A 26767-nucleotide genomic window follows, 5' to 3' on the forward strand; every position below is an offset into this window, starting at 1 on the left:
GCATGTAACGTTAGCGTTAGTTGCTTTTGGAGACACAAACCCTGGACGTTTCATTTTGAGTAATGCATGAGGTTCTCTATGCTCTATGGTTTACGCCAGCTCTGGGAGTATGAAGTGCTTTAAATGCGGGGATTTGGGTCACAACAAGCTTGTGGAGCGCTGCCTGCTGAACTAGGTAGCCTAACCAGCTAGCTAACGTTAGCCACCACAACAGCTAACGTTAACGCCAAACAAATCCGCAACTCCTCCCCACGTTTGGTTTAGCGTAACGCCAGCTCAGACTTTCCCCTAATCTCAGAAACCTTGCGGGACATGTATTGCACATCGCAATAGTGGTTGTTTTGTTATAATTTGAACTGTCAACATCCACACTGGAGGCGGCCATGTTTCGCCTGCTTGGGTTGGTTGGTGCGGACGCGTGATTTCGAATCGCACATAGGTTAGGACGGGTGTGTCTGACGCGGTTTGACGCGTTTGACTATCCATGTGATTCCCCCTCCCTTCCCGAGTGTGACAGAGCTCTCCCTTGAGAGGGAGAGCTGGCAAGAGGAAACGTGAAGCGAGTCATGCCGGCGGCTTAAGTTATAAACAATGCGTGACAATTATACTCGAATGTTCGCGATATAGTCATTTCTACATCTCACGTGGCACAAGCCGCGATACATCGAGTATATTCCATATATCGCCCAGCCCTAGGTGACTGTGTGTGAGAGAGAATGCTTGTCTTGGGGTGAATTAGTGTGAGGGTGTGTGTGTGTGTGTGTTTATGTTGTGGGCCTCCCGGCCTGTGTCACTCATACTTGCCTGTGGTTCCTCTGCTGGATGTGTCTGTAGGTCCCTGGTGTCAATCTGCCAACCAGCCAGCTGGCCTACTTCTTCATCGCCCTGCTGCTCAGTGGAGTCATACACGAGCTGGGCCATGCTGTGGCAGCATTGAGGTAACACGCACGCGCACACACACACACACACACACACACACATACAGACACACACACACACACACACACACACACACACACACCAGGGTTTTTCCTGGCTTAGAATGGGCCTTTGGATGGTGACTACGCACAACAGTGCAGTGCATACATGTGACTTTTAGTTTAGGGTATAGTGAGGCAGGGTATCCGTGGGTTCTTGAAAAGTATGGAAAGTTGATAAATCAATTTAGGGAAAATTAAGGCCCTTAAAAAGTATTAAGCCATTTGATGAGGGATTACATTTTGTAGCTATTGTGCTGATGGTATTAAATGGGCATATGATATCATCTCTTATCGATCGCAGACCACTGAATTTAATCTAAATCATATTGTGGCAGACTTTGTGATATTACCAAATATCGTATCATTGTCCAAAGAATCTATATAATATCGTATTGTGATTAAACTTGTGATTGACACCCCTATTGCTGATGTGACGAAAGTGGCATTGAGGTCTTAAAATATATTGAATATTGCTAGCAGAGACTGGAAAAAGTAGCTTGTTATCCTACTTCACACAAGAGTTGTCAGGAACCTACTGTGTCTGCAGAGTGAGTCTATTGTGTTACCTCCGCCCACCCTGTGTCACCACAGACACCCAGTTCATAAATGCTGCAATACTGAAAATGCAAAGGCTTCATCAATGGACCACATGCTCAATCAACATTGTGTTAACTCAGTCTGCGATCGACAGTGACAACTTAATCTCCGCCAGAGGTTTTGAGAATAAGTCACTAGCCACCGCCAGGGTTTCTGATCATTTTCATTAATGTTCCAAGACCCACAGAATATTTTCTTCTATGACTACGTAAAGACTGAATATCCCACAAGAGAGAAGAGAGCCTCGACTTTCATAGGGAAAAAAGTTTGATTCTACCTTCATCCGTTCTTTAGTTATCAACACCTGAATGTAGGTCGTTTTCAACAAAAACACCACTCTGTGACCAGAAAGTGGAGGAAAACGCATTTTTGTAAATTAAGTCATCTTCACAGCTCCTGACTCGAATAAATGCCTTTGATGGTGGATACTGGCCAGTGTTATACTCAACTATGATCCCCATAATGATTTGGTTTCCCCTTCCGGTCAAACTCGCACGTGGTGGCACAGCTTTCACTGTAACACCGGTGTGAGAAAGAAGATTCACCCCGCTTTTGAGAGAGGCGAGCCGGGTCGCGCGTTTGTCTTGCGCGGGGGGGTCTGTGTACTGTATGTCAGGAGCAATCTACCGGCTGAAATTTACACGGTGTCAAGAGTTTAGGAACTTGATTACTAATTCCTGAGGACAAGTGGACGCCTGCAGCGTGGTGAAAAGAAAATCCTTCACGTTTGAGTGAGGAGCTGCCCCCCCCCCCCCCCCCCCCCCACTGTAATGGAGTGCGAACCCGTATCCATAAAAGCTGCTGGATCACGCTTTGAACAGTGCCATGGAGCTGTGTTATGGACCTTTTATGGATGGGAGATTGTTGCTTTTCTCTGCTTCCTGGTTTTGTTAGACAATCGTGGTCGATCCTGTACACCTTTAGACGTGCTGTACTATTTCACAAGGTGAGTAAGAGAGCCATCCATCACATGACGGTGAAAACACTTATTGCCGTCCAGAGACGTCAATGGCGGGAAAGCGTTGCCTGTTAAAAGACGTCGGTTGGCGGGGAATGAGTTAAAGCAGCTACGAGCAAGATTTTCTATTGTTATTAAACAGTCTAAATGTAATATTGATGCATCACATCTTACCTATAATAGCTGAGACCAAAGCCGTGTGAATCGGAGATTGCTCTCTTGATGATTATAGAGTCTGTGTCTGTCTTCCGGCGGGCCGGATAGACCAGGAAGTGAAACGAAACGGTTTACGGCAGCTGCCTGCCTTCAACCGTTTCGCTCTGCCTAGCAACAGACCATAAACAAGGAGAACGCCATGTTCGCTACATCCAGGGGCTTGCTACTCTCGCGAACATCTCTCGTTATATTCTAACAGTTTGTTTGGAAGTAATTTTGTTATTTTGTGGTTATGGCCGAAGTGGCTGCCGCAAACCATTTCATTTCACTTCCTGATCTGCCCCGGCCGCAGACAGACTAATCATCAAGACAACACTGGCCGATTCACTTGGGGTTCAAGCGAGACTACTCGGCGTTGGTCTCATCTACTATTAGAGGTAAGATGTGAGGCATCGATATTAAATTTAGACTGTTTAATAACAATCGAAAATCTTGCTCGAAGCTGCTTTAACAGACATGTATTTAGATGAAAATCTTATAACTTTAAGACTCTCAAGCCCTTACCAGATTCTGTTAGCATGCCCTGTGTGTTTCTGTTCCCCCAGGGAGCAAGTGCGAGTGAACGGCTTTGGGATGTTTGTGTTTGTGGTGTATCCCGGGGCGTTTGTTGACCTCTTCACCACACACCTCAACCTTATATCACCCGCTCAGCAGCTACGCATCTTCTGTGCTGGTAAGACTTTTGTCTGTGTCCATCTCTTGACCCGTGCTTGCTAGTGGTCAGGGGGAAAAATCGATATAGCATAGTATCGCGATATTTTGTGGGCAGTATGTCGTGTCGTATTGAATGCCAAGTATTGTGATATTTTATTATACAAAATGTCAAGTGCATGCAACATTTATGACAGGTTTTTATCACAGTGTTGGTCAGTCTGCCTGCTTGGCAATCCCATTTTGCTGCAATACAAATGATTGAAGTGAGATGAACAGACTAGAAACTTTATCTCATAGATGAAACAGATGTTGACAAAGTTTTTTTCTTTGGGGACATAATTTGCAGTTGGAAAAAGGTAATAAATCACAATATATCGCAATACTCAATATATCGCAATACATACTACCATATCGCAATACTATCGTATCGTGACTTAAGTATCGTGGGGCATCTGGTGATTCCCACCCCTAGTGCTTGCTGGAGGGCTGCACAGTTATGGTGTTGGTAATCACGATTATTCTACCAGATATTGTGGTCGCAGTTATTGTGATTATTACACGGCCTTGTTACTCAATTCTGATTGGCCAATGAACACATTCTGACATTTCTCTTTATGAATAAGAGACCACCGTTTCACCCCTCCACAGTCAAGTAAATTGTTTTCTTATTACGGTAATTGAATATTTGATTTGCCAAATGCCTCATTCATTCAGCCAAGGAATGGGCAGTTCTTTCCGGTGCATTCTTGGTAGGGGTGGGCGATATGGCAAAACTATCATATCATGATTTTTTCAGGCAGGATCACGATCCACGATCTTATCACAATTCTTTTTCATATTGGTTTTCAAGACTATTTTGCAAGTTACTGAACAGTACAAGTACATCCAAACTAATTTCAGGGTTCGTACGGTCATGAAAAACCTGGAAAAGTCCAAATTTAAATACAATTCCCAGGCCCTGGAAAAGTTATAGAAAAAGTTTGGGAAAAGTCATGGAAATTTGTTTCATGAATATTTTCTTTTTTTCTTTTTACAATAATTCGTGTTTGGGTTTCCCAAACTTTTTCATTTTGGGACCCAAAAGATAAATGTGGTCTCCCTGGGACCCGACCCATAGTTTGGGAAACACTAAGAAATAATAACGTTGACACAAGCAGCCACGCGCTCAATAACTGTTACCTGAAAACTAGTTTGGTGGTGGCCTGACACACTTTCCATAAACTCGGTGAGGGAGGCAGGCAGACTAGCCGCTTGGTTAATGGAGAAATAGGCTGCCTGCCTACATCATGTCATGGGCAACTGCAACAGACCAAGCCCTGGCCAAACAAAATGCAGGTTGTGTGTTGTGGCAAAACATTCAATATTTTGAACATGAGAGAGGCGGCGGCATTAACGAGCCCACGCACAAGGCAAACATAAAAGCGCTGCTGCTCGTCAAGGTAACGTTACTGCAACTCCCATCACTACTGGACTGGGTTTCTTACCACAGCGAGGGAACTGCTATCACCAATTAGCACGTCTCTCTCTCTTGTCAGCTACAGTACCAAGCAGGCAGTTATAACAATGCTGTAACGAAAAATGAAGTCTGAACTGCGGAGGCAAGGTTCACCGCTGACAGCGGGTAATTATTATTATTAAGTAACTCGTTCAAAGATGCCAGCCTGCTACGTTAAGTCAAACCAACTCCCCCTCTGTGTTGTGAAAGGGGGGGGGGACTTTGGAGTCGTCTTTCAGACATAGAAATGCAACTGATAGAATGTGCACTGCATGTAGCGCGATACTAATGATCTGTCTGGAAAGGCAGATCGTGGAGCCATTCTAATCGTTAACGATCTAAGATCGTCATATCGCCCACCCCTAATTCTTGGGATTCTTTTGGCCAGAAAAGCGTTGAGTAAGCAGCCTGAAGCTGGAGAAAGTGTTGGCACTGTGCAGTCAGCAGTAGAAGAAACTGCTGACCCAATACAAACCACTGCGTCAACACAAAATGAAACAGCCAATATACTAAAAACCCCAACTGACAGGGTGAAGGGGTGAAGAGGGGGTGAAGAAGGGGTAAAATGACACCATCCTCTTCTATAAGGTCTTTTTTATGCATTGCTTACGCCAACAAAATCCTATGTGCTATTTGCTCTACTCTCATTACTTTCCCACTTCGCACATACCGTTTTTAGCCGTCATCCCGGAAGTCATTGGCTCCAATTGTAAGCTAAAAACCTTGAAGCACAGCTCACAAAGACATAGTTTCAATTTTAGCAAGGGCATAGGCCGCACAGCTCCAGGTCTTAAGCAGCTCAATCGGTGCAGGTTGCAGGGAGATCACAGAAACAGAGGTAGGCAACAGCACTCGAATTAGAGTAAATCTTTAGTTTTTTTTACTAAGGGCAAAACAGACGCGTTTCAGCCTTAGGCCATCATCAGTGTACATCAGAACAGATGACAATGGGTTATATATATAGGTGTGGTCAAACAAATCACCTTGAAAAAAACATCAGCAGATGGAGTGCATCTGTGGAAGCTGCAATGCAGCCAATCACAGAGAAGGAGGTGAGGCCACAGCTCAAACAGGCAATCAACATCATTTACAAGAACTATCATAGTAGTGACAGCCCTTGTTAAATACATAGAAATACGAATTATAAACAATACAAAATAGAAAGTTAAATAGAAAGTTAAAAAGAGGTATTTTCGCCGATCAATGGGACAAATTTCTCAGAAGCAACCTAATAGCAATTCTTCATTAAGGCCTCTCTTCTAAAGCCACCTATTTCTGAAGAAAATGGTGAAAACGACATACCCAAACTAAAATGCTTACTGTGGCTGAACCGCTAGGCACTAGGGTTACAGACAACTACCTGCCCTTTTCTGAAAGGTAAGACTTTGAAGTTTCTGTTGCAAGTGTCAGAATGACTCTATGTGTTACTGACCCTGAGTAACACCAGCTCAAACACAGTGGTTGATTCTCGCCTAGAATAAAAAACACTTTTAGATTGTAAACAGTTACCTGTGGTTGTTGTATTTATGGCTAGAAACCCAATGGAGACATAGCCACAGGCCATACCACATCCCAACTCAAAGAAGATGAAAAAATACCAAAACATGAGTATTTGGCAGTGGTTTTTGTAGGGAGATACCTAGGCGGATTTCCAAAAAGCCATTATAAAAAGCCAAATAATCTGAAATGTTGTCTTTGTCTTTGTACAAAGACAGCTATAACTTCTGCTGTGTTGATCTGATCTGAAAAAGGAAGACATGGTTCGATGCGCAAGATTCAGCCGGTTAATTTGCTATGTAGCATCAACAGCATTGTTCAGAATTAACTACCTAATTAATCACATAAATGACAGATGAACAGCAAAAAATTAGAAACGTAACGCCGGGGTTACGGTGCCATGCAAGAGGTTTTAAGGCCTCTAGGGCTCTCAGTTTGTAATGTGTGGATGTAATAAGCTTCCCTTTGGAGTAACAGTTTATCTCTGTCACCACCTCTTCTGAGAGGCTGAATCATTTCAATACCTTGAAATTTAAGAGAGCTGACATCGTGTCCAACAGAGTTAAAGTGACGAGCGACTGGGGATTTTCCCTGTTCCTTATGCTGGACCTGTGTTCAGATATCCTGATTTTTAACTCTCTTTTAGTTTTCCCAATGTAAATGAGCCCACAGACACATCTTAAAAGGTAGACAACAAATTTAGTTCTACATGAAATTCTATTCTTGATGTAGAATTGTTTTCCAGTATGAGGATGTGAAAAAGTGTCTCTGATCATTGAATTACATTGGGCACAGTTTAAACATGGAAAATTACCTGCTGGAAGGTTACAATTAGAAAGAAAATGCTGTGGAGGAACATAACAATCAGCTCTGACCAAAGTATCTCTCAAGTTTTTGGCACGTTTATGTGCAAAGATTGGTGTGGCTTGGAAAGAATGAGCTATAAGGGGATCGCTGGATAAGATATGCCAGTGTTTCAAGACTACTTACTTAATGTCAAATGTTGTAGCCAGAATTGTTTTGGGGTCCCTTTTAGGGGGAGGCTTAAGAGTCAACAGGCTATTCCTTTCAACCTTTTTAACTTTATTTAAACAGGTCTCAACCACAAAATCACTATAGCCTCTTTTTTTTTAAGCGTTCACACGTTTCTGAGGCTTGCTCTTTAAAAGCCATATCTGAACTGCAGGTTCGTTTAGCTCTCAGTAGTTGGCTATATGGGAGACCCTTCTTTAGACTTGGAGGATGGTAGCTGCTATAATGTAAAAGAGTGTTCCTGTCGGTCGGTTTTCTATAAACTCTGGTGTTAAGGTGGTCTGTTTTTTCCACTAAGACATCTAGAAAAGAGACAGAATCATTGCTCTGCTCCAATGTGAATCTGATAGTTGGCATGCATGAGTTCAGGTATGTATTGAAGGCTTGCAAAGAAGACACACTGCCTGAGAATACACAAAAAATATCATCAATGTAACGAAACCAGCATTTTAGAAGAGAGGAATAAGGATAAACAAAGTCCTCCTCAAATTTTCCCATGAATAGATTGGCATAATTAGGGGAACAGGAACTGCCCATGCTCACTCCTTGGCACTGCAAGTAAAATGAGTCTTCAAATTTGAAGTAATTCTTACTAAGGACAAGTTGAGTCAATTCTACAAGGAACCCAGTAGGGGGTGTTTGCTCATCTCTTGACTCTAAACAATGGGTAAGTGCCACTAGGCCTTCAGCATGGTGGACATTAGTGTAGAGGCTCACAATGTCCATTGTACATAAGATGTCTGTCTCTTGTAGTTCCAACAATGAAGAGATTTTATTTAGAAAGTCAGTAGTGTCTTTCAAAAAAGAAGGGAGTTGAAAGACCAACTGTTTAATGTTGAGGTCTATATATTGGGAAATGGGTTCAGTTAAAGACTGATTACCAGCAACAATAGGACGGCCAGGTACAGGTTCAATACGTGATTTATGGATTTTAGAGAGAGTGTAGAACACTGGCCGTACTGGGTGTTGCTGAGACATGAAATCAAATTCATTTTGAGATATTAAATCATCATCCAAAGATTTAGAAACAAAACTATTAATCTCTTTGGCAAATTGAATAGTAGGGTCACAGCTTAAGGGTTTGTACTTTGTAGAAGTCACTATTGGAGAGTTGTCTCAGAATTTCAGTCCTGTAAGCTTCCTTACTTTGAACAACAACTGCCCCTCCTTTATCAGCTCTCCTAATAACAATAGAATCATCTTGGGACAGATCATACAGGGCCTGACGCTCATTTGAGGATAGATTGGAGAACCCTTTATTTTTATCAGCTTTAAAGAGGAATGACACTTCTTGGTAAACAAGCCTACAAAAAGTAGCAACAGATTAATTCGTGACAGGAGGTATAAAGGTACTCTTAGTTCTCAAATTAGTATTGGTAACAGGAGGAGGGGCTGACTGTGGCAGCCCCCACGTGACCTGCTCTCAGACAGACCCTGCTCACTAGTCGAGCAGGGTGAGCAGGTCACGTGGGGGCTGGGTTTACCCAGGCTAGCACAGGGGGACTTTTATCAAAAAATGCTTATAAAAGATATAGTAAAATAGTTTCAATTTTAAACATCGCTAACTGTTACCACAAAAAGTCAGGCTGTGTTGTAGTTTTTTCCAAATCAATTTCAAATTTCAAAGTTCTTCATTCCGCCGGGGACTATTGCCGGTGCTACAAAACTACTTTCCTGAGATCGCAGTGTTTTACAGCCGGCTTACTAAGTTGTTTGAGGAAAAAGTCGGCCGGCCCGGTGCATGGTGATGATGAAATATGCTGCCAGAGCAGCAGCATGGCTCTTTGACCTGTTCTTATTTATTTATTATTATTATCATTATCATTATCATTATCATTATTATTAGTATTATTATTATTATCATTATCAAATACCCTGGAGTTCTATAGCTGCTAGGACATTGCTTCATTGGGCATAGACTACATGGGGGGGGGGATCATTGCAGGTTTTGTCATTTTCATAGGATTTGTTGATGGTAAGCAATGCATTAAAAAACACCAGTGTTTGCCAGTGTGCAATACAGAAGTATTATTTCACAGTTCTGTAAAAAAAAATCCCCCTGAAAAGAACCAAAATACTGACAGAAATCAGATCAAGCGGGTAAAAAATGTCAGCTGAAAGCACTTCATTTCTTACATTGCCCTTCTGGAACATTATGCTCCTCGTCAACATATTTGCATCACCCAGGGTAATGCATTGGTGTTCAGGAGAACACGAGGGAATGTGTGTCAGGACGGCTTTGTGTTGACAGTCTTGCATCAGCCAGGGAAACGCTGCAGGATTCTACAGCAAACAAGTGGAGGTGAGGGCGACCGAGTGGTGGGAGAGACCGTCCCAAACCACAGGTCACAGACGGTCTCTCCAACCCCTCAAACAGCCAGTGTGTCAGTCACCTGTCAAGCAGCTTTTCCAAGTGACACTGAACGTCCTCCAGCTAACCCCACTGTCTGGCCAAACTGCAAAGACACTGAACATCCTCCAGCTAACCCCACTGTCTGGCCAAACTGCAAAGTGACTCTGAACGTCCTCCAGCTAACCCCACTGTCTGGCCAAACTGCAAAGTGACTCTGAACGTCCTCCAGCTAACCCCACTGTCTGGCCAAACTGCAAAAACACTGAACGTCCTCCAGCTAACCCCACTGTCTGGCCAAACTGCAAAGACACTGAACGTCCTCCAGCTAACCCCACTGTCTGGCCAAACTGCAAAGTGACTCTGAACGTCCTCCAGCTAACCCCACTGTCTGGCCAAACTGCAAAGACACTGAACGTCCTCCAGCTAACCCCACTGTCTGGCCAAACTGCAAAGATACTGAACGTCCTCCAGCTAACCCCACTGTCTGGCCAAACTGCAAAGTGACTCTGAACGTCCTCCAGCTAACCCCACTGTCTGGCCAAACTGCAAAGTGACTCTGAACGTCCTCCAGCTAACCCCACTGTCTGGCCAAACTGCAAAGACACTGAACGTCCTCCAGCTAACCCCACTGTCTGGCCAAACTGCAAAGTGACTCTGAACGTCCTCCAGCTAACCCCACTGTCTGGCCAAACTGCAAAGTGACTCTGAACGTCCTCCAGCTAACCCCACTGTCTGGCCAAACTGCAAAGTGACTCTGAACGTCCTCCAGCTAACCCCACTGTCTGGCCAAACTGCAAAGTGACTCTGAACGTCCTCCAGCTAACCCCACTGTCTGGCCAAACTGCAAAGACACTGAACGTCCTCCAGCTAACCCCACTGTCTGGCCAAACTGCAAAGTGACTCTGAACGTCCTCCAGCTAACCCCACTGTCTGGCCAAACTGCAAAGTGACTCTGAACGTCCTCCAGCTAACCCCACTGTCTGGCCAAACTGCAAAGTGACTCTGAACGTCCTCCAGCTAACCCCACTGTCTGGCCAAACTGCAAAGACACTGAACGTCCTCCAGCTAACCCCACTGTCTGGCCAAACTGCAAAGACACTGAACGTCCTCCAGCTAACCCCACTGTCTGGCCAAACTGCAAAGTGACTCTGAACGTCCTCCAGCTAACCCCACTGTCTGGCCAAACTGCAAAGTGACTCTGAACGTCCTCCAGCTAACCCCACTGTCTGGCCAAACTGCAAAGACACTGAACGTCCTCCAGCTAACCCCACTGTCTGGCCAAACTGCAAAGACACTGAACGTCCTCCAGCTAACCCCACTGTCTGGCCAAACTGCAAAGTGACTCTGAACGTCCTCCAGCTAACCCCACTGTCTGGCCAAACTGCAAAGACACTGAACGTCCTCCAGCTAACCCCACTGTCTGGCCAAACTGCAAAGTGACTCAAACCGTGAAATGAAATCATCTTTTTAGGAGCATCTAGAGGGCAGCAGAGAGTTATACTGCACACCCTTCTGTATTGTTGGTCAAGGAAGAATTCTTCTAGGCCTTTCCCCCTGTTTGATATGACAGAAAATGACACTGCTGGTATTAAACCGAGGAATCCAATCAGGCCATATGACAGAAGAGAGAGACAGAAGAGAGAGAGAGAAGAGAGAAGGAAGGAGGGAGAGAGAGAGAGATAGGGAAGTTATTCCCACTAGGGGAGTGGTGACATAATAGCATGCTGTGTTTATTTCTCTGTCTGGGTCTGTCCTCGTCTCACCACAGTGGAGCTGTCCTCCTTTGCAGGGGGTTCTGTCACATAACATGTTTATTATTTATTCCTGTAGAGTCTGGGTGATGTAACTGTAATGGTTTGTTTACTGTGTACAGTGGATGTCAGAAGTATACACACCCGTTCTCTTATTCATCGCCTTGAGCCCTGAAAGCAAACCCAATTAAATCTCTTTTTTTTCCCCTTTCAGTTTTTCACCCCATTTTGATAAAGTAACCAGCAAAGTTAAGCTATAAAGCATGCAGACCTAGCACTAAATTTCTTTGCTTTGCCTCTGAAAAGAGTGAGTGGGGACAATCAACAGATGTTCTTCTAATCATCATCATATAATAATAATAATATATAAAATTTAGTAAGTGTTTCTGTCTTTCTGTCTGTCAGTGATTTTGGTCTCACATTGTGAGATTTGTGATGATTTTGGTCAGTAATGATGTCACTGATGATGTCACAATGTCTATGACATCAATGATGTCACTTGAGCACTCAATGTTGTCATTGATGGTCACTCGAGCAATTGTGATGTCACTGATGATGTCATAGGTGAAGTCTATGCAATGTACTGCTTTTCTCTCACTACTGCTCACTCACTGACGTCATCAGTGATGCAAAGTTGAGCAATTGTGCGCTGAGTGATGTCACATCAGATGTGATCATTGATGGTCACTCGAGCAATTGTGATGTCATCAGTGATGCGAAGTTGAGCAATTGTGCATGCCAATAGGGCAGGCGAGGCCACACACCACCAGGCGAGCTGGGGGCAGCGACCGAGCTGCGTATGCGAACCCGTGCAGAGGGCGAGCTGCAGGGCGGCCTAGGAATCGTTTCTAGTCATTGTAAAATTGCAAATTCAGTTTAATACCTTGTTAAATTCCTTGTGTTCAACACCTTGTACTGCCATAAAGTGGATATTGGTGTACAAATGTATGCCAATGTATTCCAACCACTGATTCCAACTACGCATCTCGCGCGCTATGCGATCTTGGATTTGAACATAAAAAAAGGTCAAACATCAAAACGACATCAATTATGAATTATTTGACCCAAACAGTCACAAAAACTAGTACTTTGCAGGCAGCATTGTAGGCCAAACTATTGAAAAAGTAGTTTCCAACATAACCTACATAACATAGCCATTTTGGATTTAGGGCTCTCAAAAAAGTTGCCCGCATTTTTGCAAAAGGTCTTAATTTGTTTTTTAGCCTTTATAGATGACAAATCGCAAGGCGGCCGGCCCGGACGGCATCCCCGGGCGGGTCCTCAAGGCCTGCGCCCACCAGCTGGCAGGCGTATACACAGACATTTTCAACCAGTCTCTCTCCCTCCGACGAGTTCCCTCCTGCTTCAAAGCAGCGACAATCATCCCCATTCCCAAGCAGCAGAAAGTGACCAGCCTCAACGACTGGTGCCCAATAGCCCTCACGCCAATAGCCAGCAAGTGCTTTGAAAAGCTGGTCATATCAAAGATCCGCCCCACACTCCCCCCGGACCACGACCCGCTACAATTCGCATACCGCCCCAACAGGAGCACAGCGGATGCAGTAGCACACGTGCTCCACACTGCCCTGTCCCACCTGGAGGGGAAGGACACCTACGTAAGAATGCTGTTCGTGGACTACAGCTCAGCATTCAACACCATAGTACCCTCCAGGCTGGTATGCAAGCTCAAGGACCTGGGACTTAACACAGCAATGTTCGACTGGATCCTGGATTTCCTGACAGACCGCCGCCAGGTGGTGAGGGTGGGCAACCTCACCTCCTCCCCACTGACCATCAGCATAGGAGCGCCCCAGGGGTGCGTCTCCAGCCCCTTCTGGTACGACCTCTACACCCACGACTGCGTGGCGACTCAAACCTCTAACACCATCGTGAAGTTTGCAGACGACACAGCAGTCGTGGGGCTGATCTCGGGGAGCGACGAGACGGCCTACAGAGAGGAGGTGGGGGCCCTGGAACAATGGTGCCAGGACAACCACCTCTCTCTGAAGCGTGATTTCTAACCCCACATAGGATAAGCAATAACCACGCCCTGTGGCGCCGGGATTGGCCAGGAGCAACACTGGAGGGCACGCAGCTGAGCCCAGCGATTTCATGAACCAACTGAATAGCTCTTGAGAACGGACAGCGATTTTGAGAGCGGACATTGAAATGAATTATGGTCACCTACCTTCCTTAGCATAGTAATAATAATAATAAGCATAATAATTGTAATCTACACAATGTACACAATCTACAAAAACATGCAATAATATAAACCGTGTTGTGTTCATAGCTCATATAATATAATGTATCATATCGTTAATTTCAAGCTCAATTCTTACCCAGAGAAAAGGTACAGCACTGAAAATGTAACAAGCAATAGTTTTTTAAACATGTTTATTTTAAAAGATGAAAAACCCCAGGTGCTTTAGTCCCAAGCTTCAATGCTCCTGGCCAATCCCGGCGCCACAGGGCGTGGTTATTGCTTATCCTATGTGGGGTTAGAAATCACGCCTCTCTGAACGTCTCCAAGACCAAGGAGATCATTGTAGACTACAGGAGGGGAGGGAGGGGGGGGGGGGGGGGGGCGCACACCCCCCAATCACCATCAATGGCATAGTGGTGGAAAGAGTGGACAGCTTCAAGTACCTGGGAGTCAATATCCACCAGGACCTGACTTGGGCCGGCCACACCGCCACTGTCGTCAAAAAGGCCCAACAGCGAATACACGGACTCAAGCGCCTGAAGAAATTTGGGCTAAGGAAAGAAATCCTCAGGGACTTCTACAGAGGCACCATTGAAAGCCTGCTGACTGGCGGCTTCACCACCTGGTACGGGAACTGTACCACCATGGACCGCAGGGCGCTATGGAGAGTGAGACGCGCGGCCCAGCACGTAACAGAATGTGAGTTGCCAGATCTGCATGAACTGTATAAACAGCGGTGCCTCAGGAGGTCCCTGAAGATCATCAAAGACACAAACCATCCCCACAACAGCCTGTTCTCCCTGCTACCCTCAGGGAGAAGATACAGGGTTCCGAAAGCACGCACAAATCGCTTGAGGAACAGTTTCTTCCCGCAGGCCACGAGACTCCTTAACATACACAAATAGTGTAGTAGCCGCACTGTACCGTACTGTAGCTGCTACCATTACGTATGTCTAACGTTTAATTGTATGTTTAATAAGGAATATGCTATTTGCACCTGTATGTCAAATACGCCAAATTTAAAATGCCGAGTTTAATTGTATGTTTAATAAGGAATATGTTATTTGCACCTGTATGTCAAATACGCAGAATTTAAAATGTTTAAGCACGTCTAAAGTATGCACACGACATGTGCACCTATGTGCAGTGAATATGCCACTGTCTCTGACTTGTCTTATCACTATACTGCCTTATTGCTTGTTGTGTCTCTTGTTGTTTTTGCACTCATATGCCCTGTTATATTTGTACTATGTTGTAAACGGAGTCCACAGCACAAGAATTTCACACGTGATACTTGTACCATGGAGTGACAATAAAAATCTTGAATCTTGAATCTTGAATCTTGAATCCACTGAGGAACGAACCTACGCTCTCTGCTGTCACCGAATCCCCCAAAATGACCCAATTAATAATGTTTAGGAAGGAAGCGTTCCTGGACTCAAAAAGTTGTTTGTTTGAGGTGCTCTTTGGATAGGGATACCTATAGGCTGAAGAAATACAAAAAAACTCCAAGGCACTCTCATTTGAAAAGGTTTGTTTGTTTTTAAAGTCTAATATGACATTGCCATGAAAATTAAGTCATCTTAACCTTTTAAAATGAGAGTGCCTTGGAGCTTTTTGTGTTTCTTCATGACCCAATTAATGCACCTTTTGCATTGATATAACAGCAGAACGTTTATTTGGATACCAACTTAACAAATCTAGATTTAGGATTTAGTAAGAGTTCAAGCTTTATTTATGTCAGTCCACAGGTTTTCAATAGGGTTGAGGCCTTGGATCTGGAGGATACTGCCCTTTCTTTGGTTGATTTGTCTGTGTCCATCAGATCCTTTTTCACACAACACTTATATTAACTTGGGCCTTTTTTTTTGCAGATGGCAGCAAATGAGTTCCACAAAACATCTCAAAGCTATTGCTTCCCCCCTGAACTCTTGTCTAACCTCATAGCAAAGCTCATAGCTCATCAGCAGCTATGTGCTTTGGGTGACGGGGCTGTGTTGGATCTCTGCCAAAAATATCCTTTTGAAATTAATAGTGAAAAGTCCTGCCTTCATCAGACCGTGAGACGTTTCCCCCAGATGCTTTTGGCAGGTTGGCTATGTCTTCTTGCATAATTAAGACGGTACCGGATGCTATTTTTAGTGAGGAATGGCTTCCGCCGTGCCACCGTGCCCCACAGTCCAGAATTGTTCTATGCATGGAGTAGCTAGACTTCATGCGTATAACAAGACCATACATTTGCTGCTGCCAGGGTCATCCATCTTGGAGGGGCGACCTGATCTGACATACTTCCTCCTTGATTATGGTCTTTATGGTCTCGCAGGCTATATTTAAGATCGTTGAGTTTTTTTTATATCCCCCTCCAAATGTGAACCTTTTAACAATAATAAACCATCCTGCTTTGAATCAACCTAATATGAGTAACCCCCAATTATAACGGGTGTGCACACGACCACAACCAACTTTTCCACTTTTAACACATTGTCAGAAATAATATCCTTTTGGTTTTGTTTTGACTTGGATTTTGCTGGTTACATAATACCTACTATATCTGAATGAAAGTAAAAGATGTCTGATTTAATGTTTTTTTTTTTTCCCCAGACCTCAACTGGAACATTTGAAAGGGTGTCGTTTGAAGACGTTTGAATCCAGTTTCTATTTTCTCTCTCTAGGCGTGTGGCACAACTTTGTTCTGTGCGTGGCAGCGTTGACCTTACTCTTCCTGCTGCCTCTCTTCCTGTTTCCCATGTACTACACCGGTGTCGGGGCGCTCGTCACCGAGGTGGTGCAGGTAAGCAGTTTATGTGTGTGAGTCAACTCTCCAGGTGTGTATCTCACACTTTTTAGAAATCCATACTTTAAATGACATGTATGTCACCTGGTTAGGCACATAGAAAGTTATGTTCATACTTTAAATGACATGTATGTCACCTGGTTAGGCACATAGAAAATGATGTTCATACTTTAAATGACATGTATTTCACCTGGTTAGGCACATAGAAAGTTATGTTCCACACATAACGTCATTCTGACCAAGTAGTAGGGACACATTCATTCAATTCCGGACACAGATTTGACCTGTTGCAGACAGCCTGGGTGTCAAGCACCCTTGGTGTCAAGTACTTTTCAAGGCCGTCCGCTTATTTTCAGACCTGTTCCAGACACAGAGGTTGTCTCACTGTCTGGAACAAATATGACAGAAATCCAGAACAAATCCGACAGACACACTCTTATTAACAATTTATTTGTAGCTTCTTGATTCTGTATGGTTTCTTGTCACTTGCCTTTCAGCAGAAAACTTTGTAAAAAAAAACTGGAGACGACCTGAGCACAAGACTGCTTCTCTAATATAAGCTCTCTAGCCACATTCATCCTGTGTGTGTGTATGTGTGTGCGTGTGTGTGTGTGCGCGCACGGAGCAGGGCTCTCCGGCTGAGGGTCCTAGGGGTCTGTCAGTAGGGGACATAGTGACGGGCCTGGAGAACTGTCCTGTCAAAGGGGTGGAGGACTGGGCCAACTGCCTGTCTCACCTCTCCCACACCCCACAAACGGGATACTGCGTCCCTGTCGCCAGCCTGCAGCCCAGCTGGGCCCACGGACGAGGTGAGTGGGACGGCACCAGAGGCTCTCTGTCCGAGTGTTTTTAAAGAGTAACTAAACCCCAAACCTAAGTCTGTGTGAAGTCTGACAACATTGTTCCTGTGAAAAGCCAGATACTGAACTGGTCTTTGGTAGCAGGTGATGTCACCACCTGTTTTACTTCATAGAAGGTGACATCACCTGGCGGCTGGCACCAAAGACCAGCCAATAGCATATGGCCAGTTCAGTACCCTACTTAGATGTCAGTCTTCACCCAATCTGGGAATCCATCGGTTAGATTTTCTTTTTATATTTTTTCCAACGTCTGGGGGCAAGCAGGTTTCAATACCTGAATAACTGGAACCGGACCTTCAACTCGCCTGGCCACACCCCTTTTCGCTAATTTTACAGAGCGCTCGTGCTAGTATTAGGAGCACTATTATCCTCCTTGGGGATTGTTCTTTTGACTAAACCTATTCACCACGCAAACGATTTTTACAATATGGCTGCCATTTCCACACTGGAAATACTATTGTGGGGGCAACTTTGTCCAATATGAATGATGTTGCTATCAAACCATACATTTATTTGACCATAGATTTATTCCATGTACATTTACAAATGGCTGTCATTTTAAAAGATGGCTGCCATTTCAGCCATTTTTACCGTAAAATGTTCTGTAAATAAATCTCGCTTCTCTGTGGTCATAAATGTTGGTTTGATAGCAAGATCATTCATGTTGGACAATCTTACACAAAGTTGCCCCCAAAATAGTATTTCCGGGGGTGGAAATGGTGGCCATCGTGGAAAAATCTAGATTTTTGAGTGGTGAATAGGTTTTATCAAAACAGCAATCCCCATGGAGCATGTGAGCCAATTTTGGCGCTTCTTTCCAGATGTGAACGATTAATCTGCTCCACTATTACAATGAGTGAGCAGGCAGAGGTTCAGTGTCTCACTAAGAGATTCTTCAACGAGACAAATAGCTGTTACAGCCAGGACAGTCTGTGTAACCACTTGTCCACCCTGCCCTCATGGTGTTGTAAGGGCTAGTCAATTAAATTATTCACCTTCCACAATTTTTTCCTGACCAAAATTTGATTTTCCCCCCCCCCATAGAGACACTGCATGAAATAGGCCACGCCCGTCACGGGTGAAAAGCTCCATTCATTTCCACACACCAGCGTCATTTTTCTTGAATGAAACATAGCTAAAAGCTGTTGTGTGGTGAGCTGCGCAGACAACAAATGTAAAAAATCGCCAGATAAAGTTGTTTTGTACTCCTGAGCAAAACAAGGAAGCCATTGAGAATTGGCGAGAAGAAAAATGTGGATCTAGCTGTCAAGGAAGTAAGTTGGAGTGTTCATCTTCCGTATATACGATCTTTTTGTGCAACACGCAACCATGCACGCAACCATGCATAGGAGAACGCCAGGATTGGAGGGGGGGGTTTCTGTTTTCCCCCTGTCTTGGGCGTGGCTTCTGAATGATGACGCGTTACGCAGTGTCTCTATAGAAATACATCAGCCTACCCGATTCCAATGCTATTAAGTATGTAGAATCAGATACTGCGATGTGAGTGTGTTCATTTAAAACTTGCTCACAAACTTATACAGTGGGTCAAGCTTATAATTCCAAGAGCGTTTTGAACCGGTTTCAAAGTTTGAGAACAGACAGTTAGCTTGGGGGGGGGGGGGGTGACTATTATTGATTTATCCCCTAAAGACAAATTGCACCGCCATTTGGTGCTTGGCACGGATTTGATTTTGGGCACTGTGTGGAATAACCCCCTACTGAGTGAGAGTGACACCAGCTGCAGCTGTGTTCATCCAGGATTCTGTCATAAATCTTCCGCTTTGAGCAGATTACATTTGGGGAGATTGATGGCTCAGAGCACTCCTTGCTAGATCTAGAGTCTAGTCTACATTTAGGCCTATGTTTACATTTGAAGCATTTAGCTGACGTTCTTACTCAAGTAAGCGATTAAAGGTGAGTGAGCAGATGAGGGTTCAGGACGGCTCACCAGGATGTGGCTGTTGCAAGGATGGATCATACTCAATTTCATTTCAATTACACAGGGTTCCCACAGCTCTTTCAAATCCTTGAAAGTTTTTGAAAATATACACATTTAGACATGGGTCATTGAAAGTTCTTGAATTTATATATTTTGCGCAAGAATAGAAATTAAAGTTCTCTTTTTTTTAACTCAACGTTAGTGAATAGGCTACATTCCGCTGTCTGCATGTGGCTCCCGCCGTCTGTGCGTCCCTGTTTCACCCAAACTCTTTTTAATTGTTGTCTGTGAGCTTCTGTAAAGCCTGCTAGTTCTCATCTTCTTAATATAATTAGAGAAGTTTTTTTTAATTGGGTGATTGCCCTAATTACGTAATGGTGTGATGTCGTCAGTGATGATGTCATCAGTGATGTCAGTGATGATGTCATCAGTGATGTCATCCTTCCTGGTCCTGAGGTCCTGACGTTAGAGAAATCAACAGGATAATCTCAGTTGTATCATTAAGATTAGAGGTCTTGACGTAAGAAACATATCAGGAGTCAACAGGATAATCTCAGTTGTATCATTAAGATTAAAGGTCCTGACGTTAGAAACATATCAGGATTCAACAGGATAATCTCAGTTGTATCATTAAGATTAGAGGTCCTGACGTTAGAAATATATCAGGAGTCAACAGGATCATCTCTATAGGTCCTGATGTTAGAAATATATCAGGAGTCAACAGGATCATCTCTATAGGTCCTGACGTTAGAAATATATCAGGATTCAACAGGATCATCTCTATAGGTCCTGATGTTAGAAATATATCAGGAGTCAACAGGATCATCTCTATAGGTCCTGACGTTAGAAATATATCAGGAGTCAACAGGATCATCTCTATAGGTCCTGATGTTAGAAACATATCAGGAGTCAACAGGATCATCTCTATAGGTCCTGATGTTAGAAATATATCAGGAGTCAACAGGATCATCTCTATAGGTCCTGATGTTAGAAACATATCAGGAGTCAACAGGATCATCTCTATAGGTCCTGATGTTAGAAACATATCAGGAGTCAACAGGATCATCTCTATAGGTCCTGATGTTAGAAATATATCAGGAGTCAACAGGATCATCTCTATAGGTCCTGATGTTAGAAACATATCAGGAGTCAACAGGATCATCTCTATAGGTCCTGATGTTAGAAACATATCAGGAGTCAACAGGATCATCTCTATAGGTCCTGATGTTAGAAACATATCAGGAGTCAACAGGATCATCTCTATAGGTCCTGATGTTAGAAACATATCAGGAGTCAACAGGATCATCTCTATAGGTCCTGACATTAGAAATATATCAGGATTCAACAGGATCATCTCTATAGGTCCTGACGTTAGAAATATATGAGGAGTCAACAGGATCATCTCTATAGGTCCTGATGTTAGAAATATATCAGGAGTCAACAGGATCATCTCTATAGGTCCTGATGTTAGAAACATATCAGGATTCAACAGGATCATCTCTATAGGTCCTGACGTTAGAAATATATGAGGAGTCAACAGGATCATCTCTATAGGTCCTGACGTTAGAAATATATCAGGAGTCAACAGGATCATCTCTATAGGTCCTGATGTTAGAAACATATCAGGAGTCAACAGGATCATCTCTATAGGTCCTGATGTTAGAAACATATCAGGAGTCAACAGGATCATCTCTATAGGTCCTGATGTTAGAAACATATCAGGAGTCAACAGGATCATCTCTATAGGTCCTGACGTTAGAAATATATCAGGATTCAACAGGATCATCTCTATAGGTCCTGACGTTAGAAATATATGAGGAGTCAACAGGATCATCTCTATAGGTCCTGACGTTAGAAATATATCAGGAGTCAACAGGATCATCTCTATAGGTCCTGATGTTAGAAACATATCAGGATTCAACAGGATCATCTCTATAGGTCCTGACGTTAGAAATATATGAGGAGTCAACAGGATCATCTCTATAGGTCCTGACGTTAGAAATATATCAGGAGTCAACAGGATCATCTCTATAGGTCCTGACGTTAGAAATATATCAGGAGTCAACAGGATCATCTCTATAGGTCCTGATGTTAGAAACATATCAGGAGTCAACAGGATCATCTCTATAGGTTCTGATGTTAGAAATATATCAGGAGTCAACAGGATCATCTCTATAGGTCCTGATGTTAGAAATATATCAGGAGTCAACAGGATCATCTCTATAGGTCCTGACGTTAGAAATATATCAGGAGTCAACAGGATCATCTCTATAGGTCCTGATGTTAGAAATATATCAGGAGTCAACAGGATCATCTCTATAGGTCCTGACGTTAGAAATATATCAGGATTCAACAGGATCATCTCTATAGGTCCTGACGTTAGAAATATATCAGGAGTCAACAGGATCATCTCTATAGGTCCTGATGTTAGAAACATATCAGGAGTCAACAGGATCATCTCTATAGGTCCTGATGTTAGAAATATATCAGGAGTCAACAGGATCATCTCTATAGGTCCTGATGTTAGAAATATATCAGGAGTCAACAGGATCATCTCTATAGGTCCTGATGTTAGAAACATATCAGGAGTCAACAGGATCATCTCTATAGGTCCTGATGTTAGAAACATATCAGGAGTCAACAGGATCATCTCTATAGGTCCTGATGTTAGAAATATATCAGGATTCAACAGGATCATCTCTATAGGTCCTGATGTTAGAAATATATCAGGAGTCAACAGGATCATCTCTATAGGTCCTGATGTTAGAAACATATCAGGAGTCAACAGGATCATCTCTATAGGTCCTGATGTTAGAAACATATCAGGAGTCAACAGGATCATCTCTATAGGTCCTGATGTTAGAAACATATCAGGAGTCAACAGGATCATCTCTATAGGTCCTGATGTTAGAAACATATCAGGAGTCAACAGGATCATCTCTATAGGTCCTGACGTTAGAAATATATCAGGATTCAACAGGATCATCTCTATAGGTCCTGACGTTAGAAATATATCAGGAGTCAACAGGATCATCTCTATAGGTCCTGACGTTAGAAATATATCAGGAGTCAACAGGATCATCTCTATAGGTCCTGATGTTAGAAATATATCAGGAGTCAACAGGATCATCTCTATAGGTCCTGATGTTAGAAACATATCAGGAGTCAACAGGATCATCTCTATAGGTCCTGATGTTAGAAATATATCAGGAGTCAACAGGATCATCTCTATAGGTCCTGATGTTAGAAACATATCAGGAGTCAACAGGATCATCTCTATAGGTCCTGATGTTAGAAACATATCAGGAGTCAACAGGATCATCTCTATAGGTCCTGATGTTAGAAATATATCAGGATTCAACAGGATCATCTCTATAGGTCCTGATGTTAGAAATATATCAGGAGTCAACAGGATCATCTCTATAGGTCCTGATGTTAGAAACATATCAGGAGTCAACAGGATCATCTCTATAGGTCCTGATGTTAGAAACATATCAGGAGTCAACAGGATCATCTCAGTTGTATTGTTAAGTGTGTGACACCTCGTCCTTGCATATCATCTAGTGTGAGCATATTTATGAATGAGACAAAATAAATACGTAAATAAAAATGGTGACATCGGTCATTCTGTGTGTGGTGAGTTTTAGATTTTAAAAGACTTCCAGTGTCCCTAGCCTAACACAAATCTGATCAGTTCCTTCTCCCTCATGCCTTCTCTCTGTAGCTTTTAAGCGATTGGATGGAACCATGGACTGCTGCAGTAACAACAGCCTGACAGACCTCTGCTTCTCCTATATTAAACCACAAGACAGGAACAGCAAGGAGAGAGAGGTAACGCACACAGCACATACACACGCACGCACACGCAGACAGACACACACACACACACACACACACACACACACACAGACAGACAGACACACACACGCACACACACAGATTGGGGCTTTTTGTGACCGCCTTATCATGTGAGCATGGTTCCAAACCCATTTATAAAATCAAACTTCTTTATATTACTTCCTTTTATGTTTGCTTGTGTTTCTGTTTTTTCTGCTTTGCTTGTGGTAGTTCTATTCCCATTTTGCTTGTTATCATTCCTTGACTGCAGAATCACGTGGCATTTTATTTCCAGTCCTCCTTCCAGTTTGCTGCTCCCAGCAGTTGGAATGAGTTGCAAATGTTGTTGAAACTGGACAAATGTATCCCCCTCATCACTTTTAAGGACTCTATTGCTGAGTTGCTTAAGCCCCTTCTAAACATGCAGTGAAATCCAGATTATAACCAGCTGCTAGCCGGTCGGCCTGCATGTTTAGAAACAATTAGCCGGCTTATGCGCACTCCCGCGAGTGCGCATCATGACCATCTGAGCCCCTAGTATAGGATCTGCATTATTGGAAAACTGGCTGCTGTTTAACACCGGCAGCTCATGATCCAGATCATGAGCTGTTATGTCTGAGTGGGCGGGTGGTGACACTTTACAAACCATTAATGTCCCAGTGATCATTATTTTCATGAATGGACATAGTTACGTGGCTGGATTATTTGGAAGAGAGCCAAATTAGGTGAGTAAACAAGTAAAAATTGAATCTTTGTCCCCCATCTGCCAGTTTAAAAACAAGGAGATGATAGCCTACTACTATAGACTACTGCCACTCAAGTTACAGTTTACGCACCCAGGACTACATCACCTTCACCATCCCACCTGTCCGTACTGAGAGGGGGAAAAAACGTTCTCTTACTCTGCCCCTTTCACCTGGAACACGCTTCAACAGACACTGAAGCTGTCCAGCCTCATCCCACTGCCTAGCTTTAAGTTACTGCTGCGCAACCTTGAAATCACTGCCTCGCTGTGCTCCTGTTTTAACAATTGACCATCTCCTTTTTAACATCCCTTTTTTTTGTCTAATGTGTCTCTGTTAGCCATTTGGTTATTTTATTTATTGTCTGTACTGGTACTGTATACTGTTGTCATACTGTCTGTCAACTTTTATTACTGTAACTTTCTGTCTGGATGCTGCTTGAACAGGTCGCACTTGAAAATGAGATCCAGGTCTCAAGGTGATTCACCTGTATAAATAAAGTTTAAAAAATAAAAACATAAAATACTGCATAGGCTAAAGTACCCGCTAACGTTCACGTAGCCTATTAATTTATCGTTCGGGCAATCGCTTATATCAATGAATTAAACAAGCAAACTCACGGTTTCCTCAAGTGCTGCAAACGGCTTGAATGGTTTCTTTTCCTCCCGACCTGTCTGTCTTGTAGGCTATGTAAAAATGCAAGAGTTGCATCAGCCTATATCGAGACATAGGCCTATAGACTGTTTTCAGTGCGCAACCCCACAGCACTTCCTTTTTCTCAGCATTCGGCAAACTGCAGAAATATTCACTCGACATCGTTACTTTTGTTTTCGCTGCTCAGATGTATAGACGGTTTTCACGGAATGGTCAGTCCTGCACTTGAATGTTTTTTTTTCTTTTATGTCCATAGCAAACACTGCAACAGGAAGTGAGCGGGGGTTCAATTTAGAATGTTTTTGTTGTCAAGTTAAAACCGTCTATCGCCTAACTTTTGTGGGGAGAAATAAATTGAAAACTAGTCAGATATGACTTGAATGCCACTTGTAAATCAAATCACCCACATTGATTGACGACGGTGCGACCACTATTTTGACTGGGCGGCTTTTGGGCGATGTAACAAAGGCAAGCGCTCATTTTTGGCACATTGCCACCCCTCGTTATTGCTGGAATGGTCGGAATGGATCCTCCGTTAAAACGGCATGTTTTTGAATGGAGTTTGGTTACAGATTCGCTAAAGCTGTTTCCATATCACACTTCTTTTTATCGATACACGCTACCGCACCCCCTCCCCCCACCCACTCTATTCGCTATCGGCAGAGAGAGTACGGACCATTTCCAGCTGTTTCTAAACACAAACTCCTCATGTCTAGAAAGGTAAAACAGGAAAATATCCTGCTCTGGCTAGCCGGACATGATCCAGACTTCATGTTTAGAAGAGGCTTTACACACACCTGCAACTGTCACCCAGTCTTTAACCGATTTAACTTTGTCCTGCCGCATTGTCTTGCATGACTTGTCATTTTATTTGGTTATTTGTTTGGTGTAATGTGTGTTTTTAATTCTTTCCCTGCCTCTGCGATGTATGTATCATGTGACTTATCTGGATTATTTGTTTAGTGTTGTGTTTTTTTCTCCCCCTCTTTCCGCTTAGCCTTCGAGGGGTCCTTTTGTCCTGACGCCAGGCCGTCATTGTAAATAAGAGTTTGTTCTTAATTGACCTGCCTGGTTAAATAAAGGTTAATATATATATATATATTGCACATTTCATACAACTGTGTAATGTAAAGTCTTTTACAAACCTGATTAAATACAGGTCACGGCCATGGAAAAGACAAGATAAGCACTGACATGGAAGAATGGGAAGTAGCATTTAAAAAAATTAACAATTATAAATATAGATGTGCAAAGAAAATAACATAACTAACACCATGGAATGAGACAATAGCAAAAGTAACATTTATGAATTGTAAAATGTATAAATACAAAAAAGAAAACAAGATAACCAACATCATAAACAGACGTGAGAATAGGAAAAACAACATTTATAAAGTGTAGGAAGTATAAATACAAACAAATGCAAATATCTTGAAGCCCCACGGCACACTGGTGTGACAATTCAGCCTAATGGTACTTTAGGCAATGTTTTGGGGTACCTCAACAACAGGGCTAATTGCTTTCCACATGGAAAATGGCCCCACCCCTAACCCTATACCCATTATTGAACTGTATTGTATTCATTCCCATTCTGCACGGTGTCATTTTGGCTGCAGTTTGCCTGTATGCCAGTACGTAAGATGGTGACGGGGACCCGAGTGTGCCGCGGCGATGAGGACTGCGTCACACACCCGCATGGTGCTGTCAGTGTGTGTGTCACGCCCTCTCTGGAGAACCAGACTCGCTTCATCCGCGTCACACACCCCCCCAACACACACATGCTGTTTGTGGGATACCCGCCGCACCTTCAGTACGCCGGTATGTACATTATTTGTTCACGTTTTGTAATGTGTAAATATTGAAGCATGTGAAAGTTGATGTGAAAGTTCAAAAGAGATGTTCCCAACAGGATGCCCTACTCTTGAAGAAGGCACAAATATCCATAGATGACATTTCAGGCATTTAGCTATAGCTCTCAGGACACATACAGTACAGTAGACAGTTCAGATAGATGTTGGCAGACACCCAGTAGCTATAGCTTTTAGGACACACAAAGGGCTTTTCACACTACACTTAGCCGGGGTTAAGTGAGTCTGTGTGTCTGTCAACATCTGTCTGAACTGTCTACTGTACTGTATAGGGCTTTTCACACTGCATGCTCTTAGCTCGGGGCTATCTTAGCCCTGGGCTAAGAATAGGGC

The 26767-nt window shown here is 43.3% G+C and overlaps 1 protein-coding gene across 2 annotated transcripts in view; it reads left to right on the forward strand.

Annotated features, from left to right (window-relative positions):
- mbtps2 (membrane-bound transcription factor peptidase, site 2) overlaps nucleotides 1-26767 on the forward strand; it is a 52409-nt gene that overhangs the window by 19370 nt on the left and 6272 nt on the right. For both annotated transcript variants that reach the window (XM_083657691.1, XM_083657692.1), the window contains 6 exons: nucleotides 835-938; nucleotides 3297-3424; nucleotides 16412-16530; nucleotides 17162-17342; nucleotides 23057-23163; nucleotides 26183-26384. In XM_083657691.1, the coding sequence (XP_083513817.1) occupies nucleotides 835-938; nucleotides 3297-3424; nucleotides 16412-16530; nucleotides 17162-17342; nucleotides 23057-23163; nucleotides 26183-26384 (841 nt within the window). The remainder of the gene's footprint in view (nucleotides 1-834; nucleotides 939-3296; nucleotides 3425-16411; nucleotides 16531-17161; nucleotides 17343-23056; nucleotides 23164-26182; nucleotides 26385-26767) is intronic.

Source organism: Poromitra crassiceps, assembly GCF_964638095.1.
Source record: "Poromitra crassiceps genome assembly, chromosome: 2".
Lineage (NCBI taxonomy): Eukaryota > Metazoa > Chordata > Actinopteri > Beryciformes > Melamphaidae > Poromitra > Poromitra crassiceps.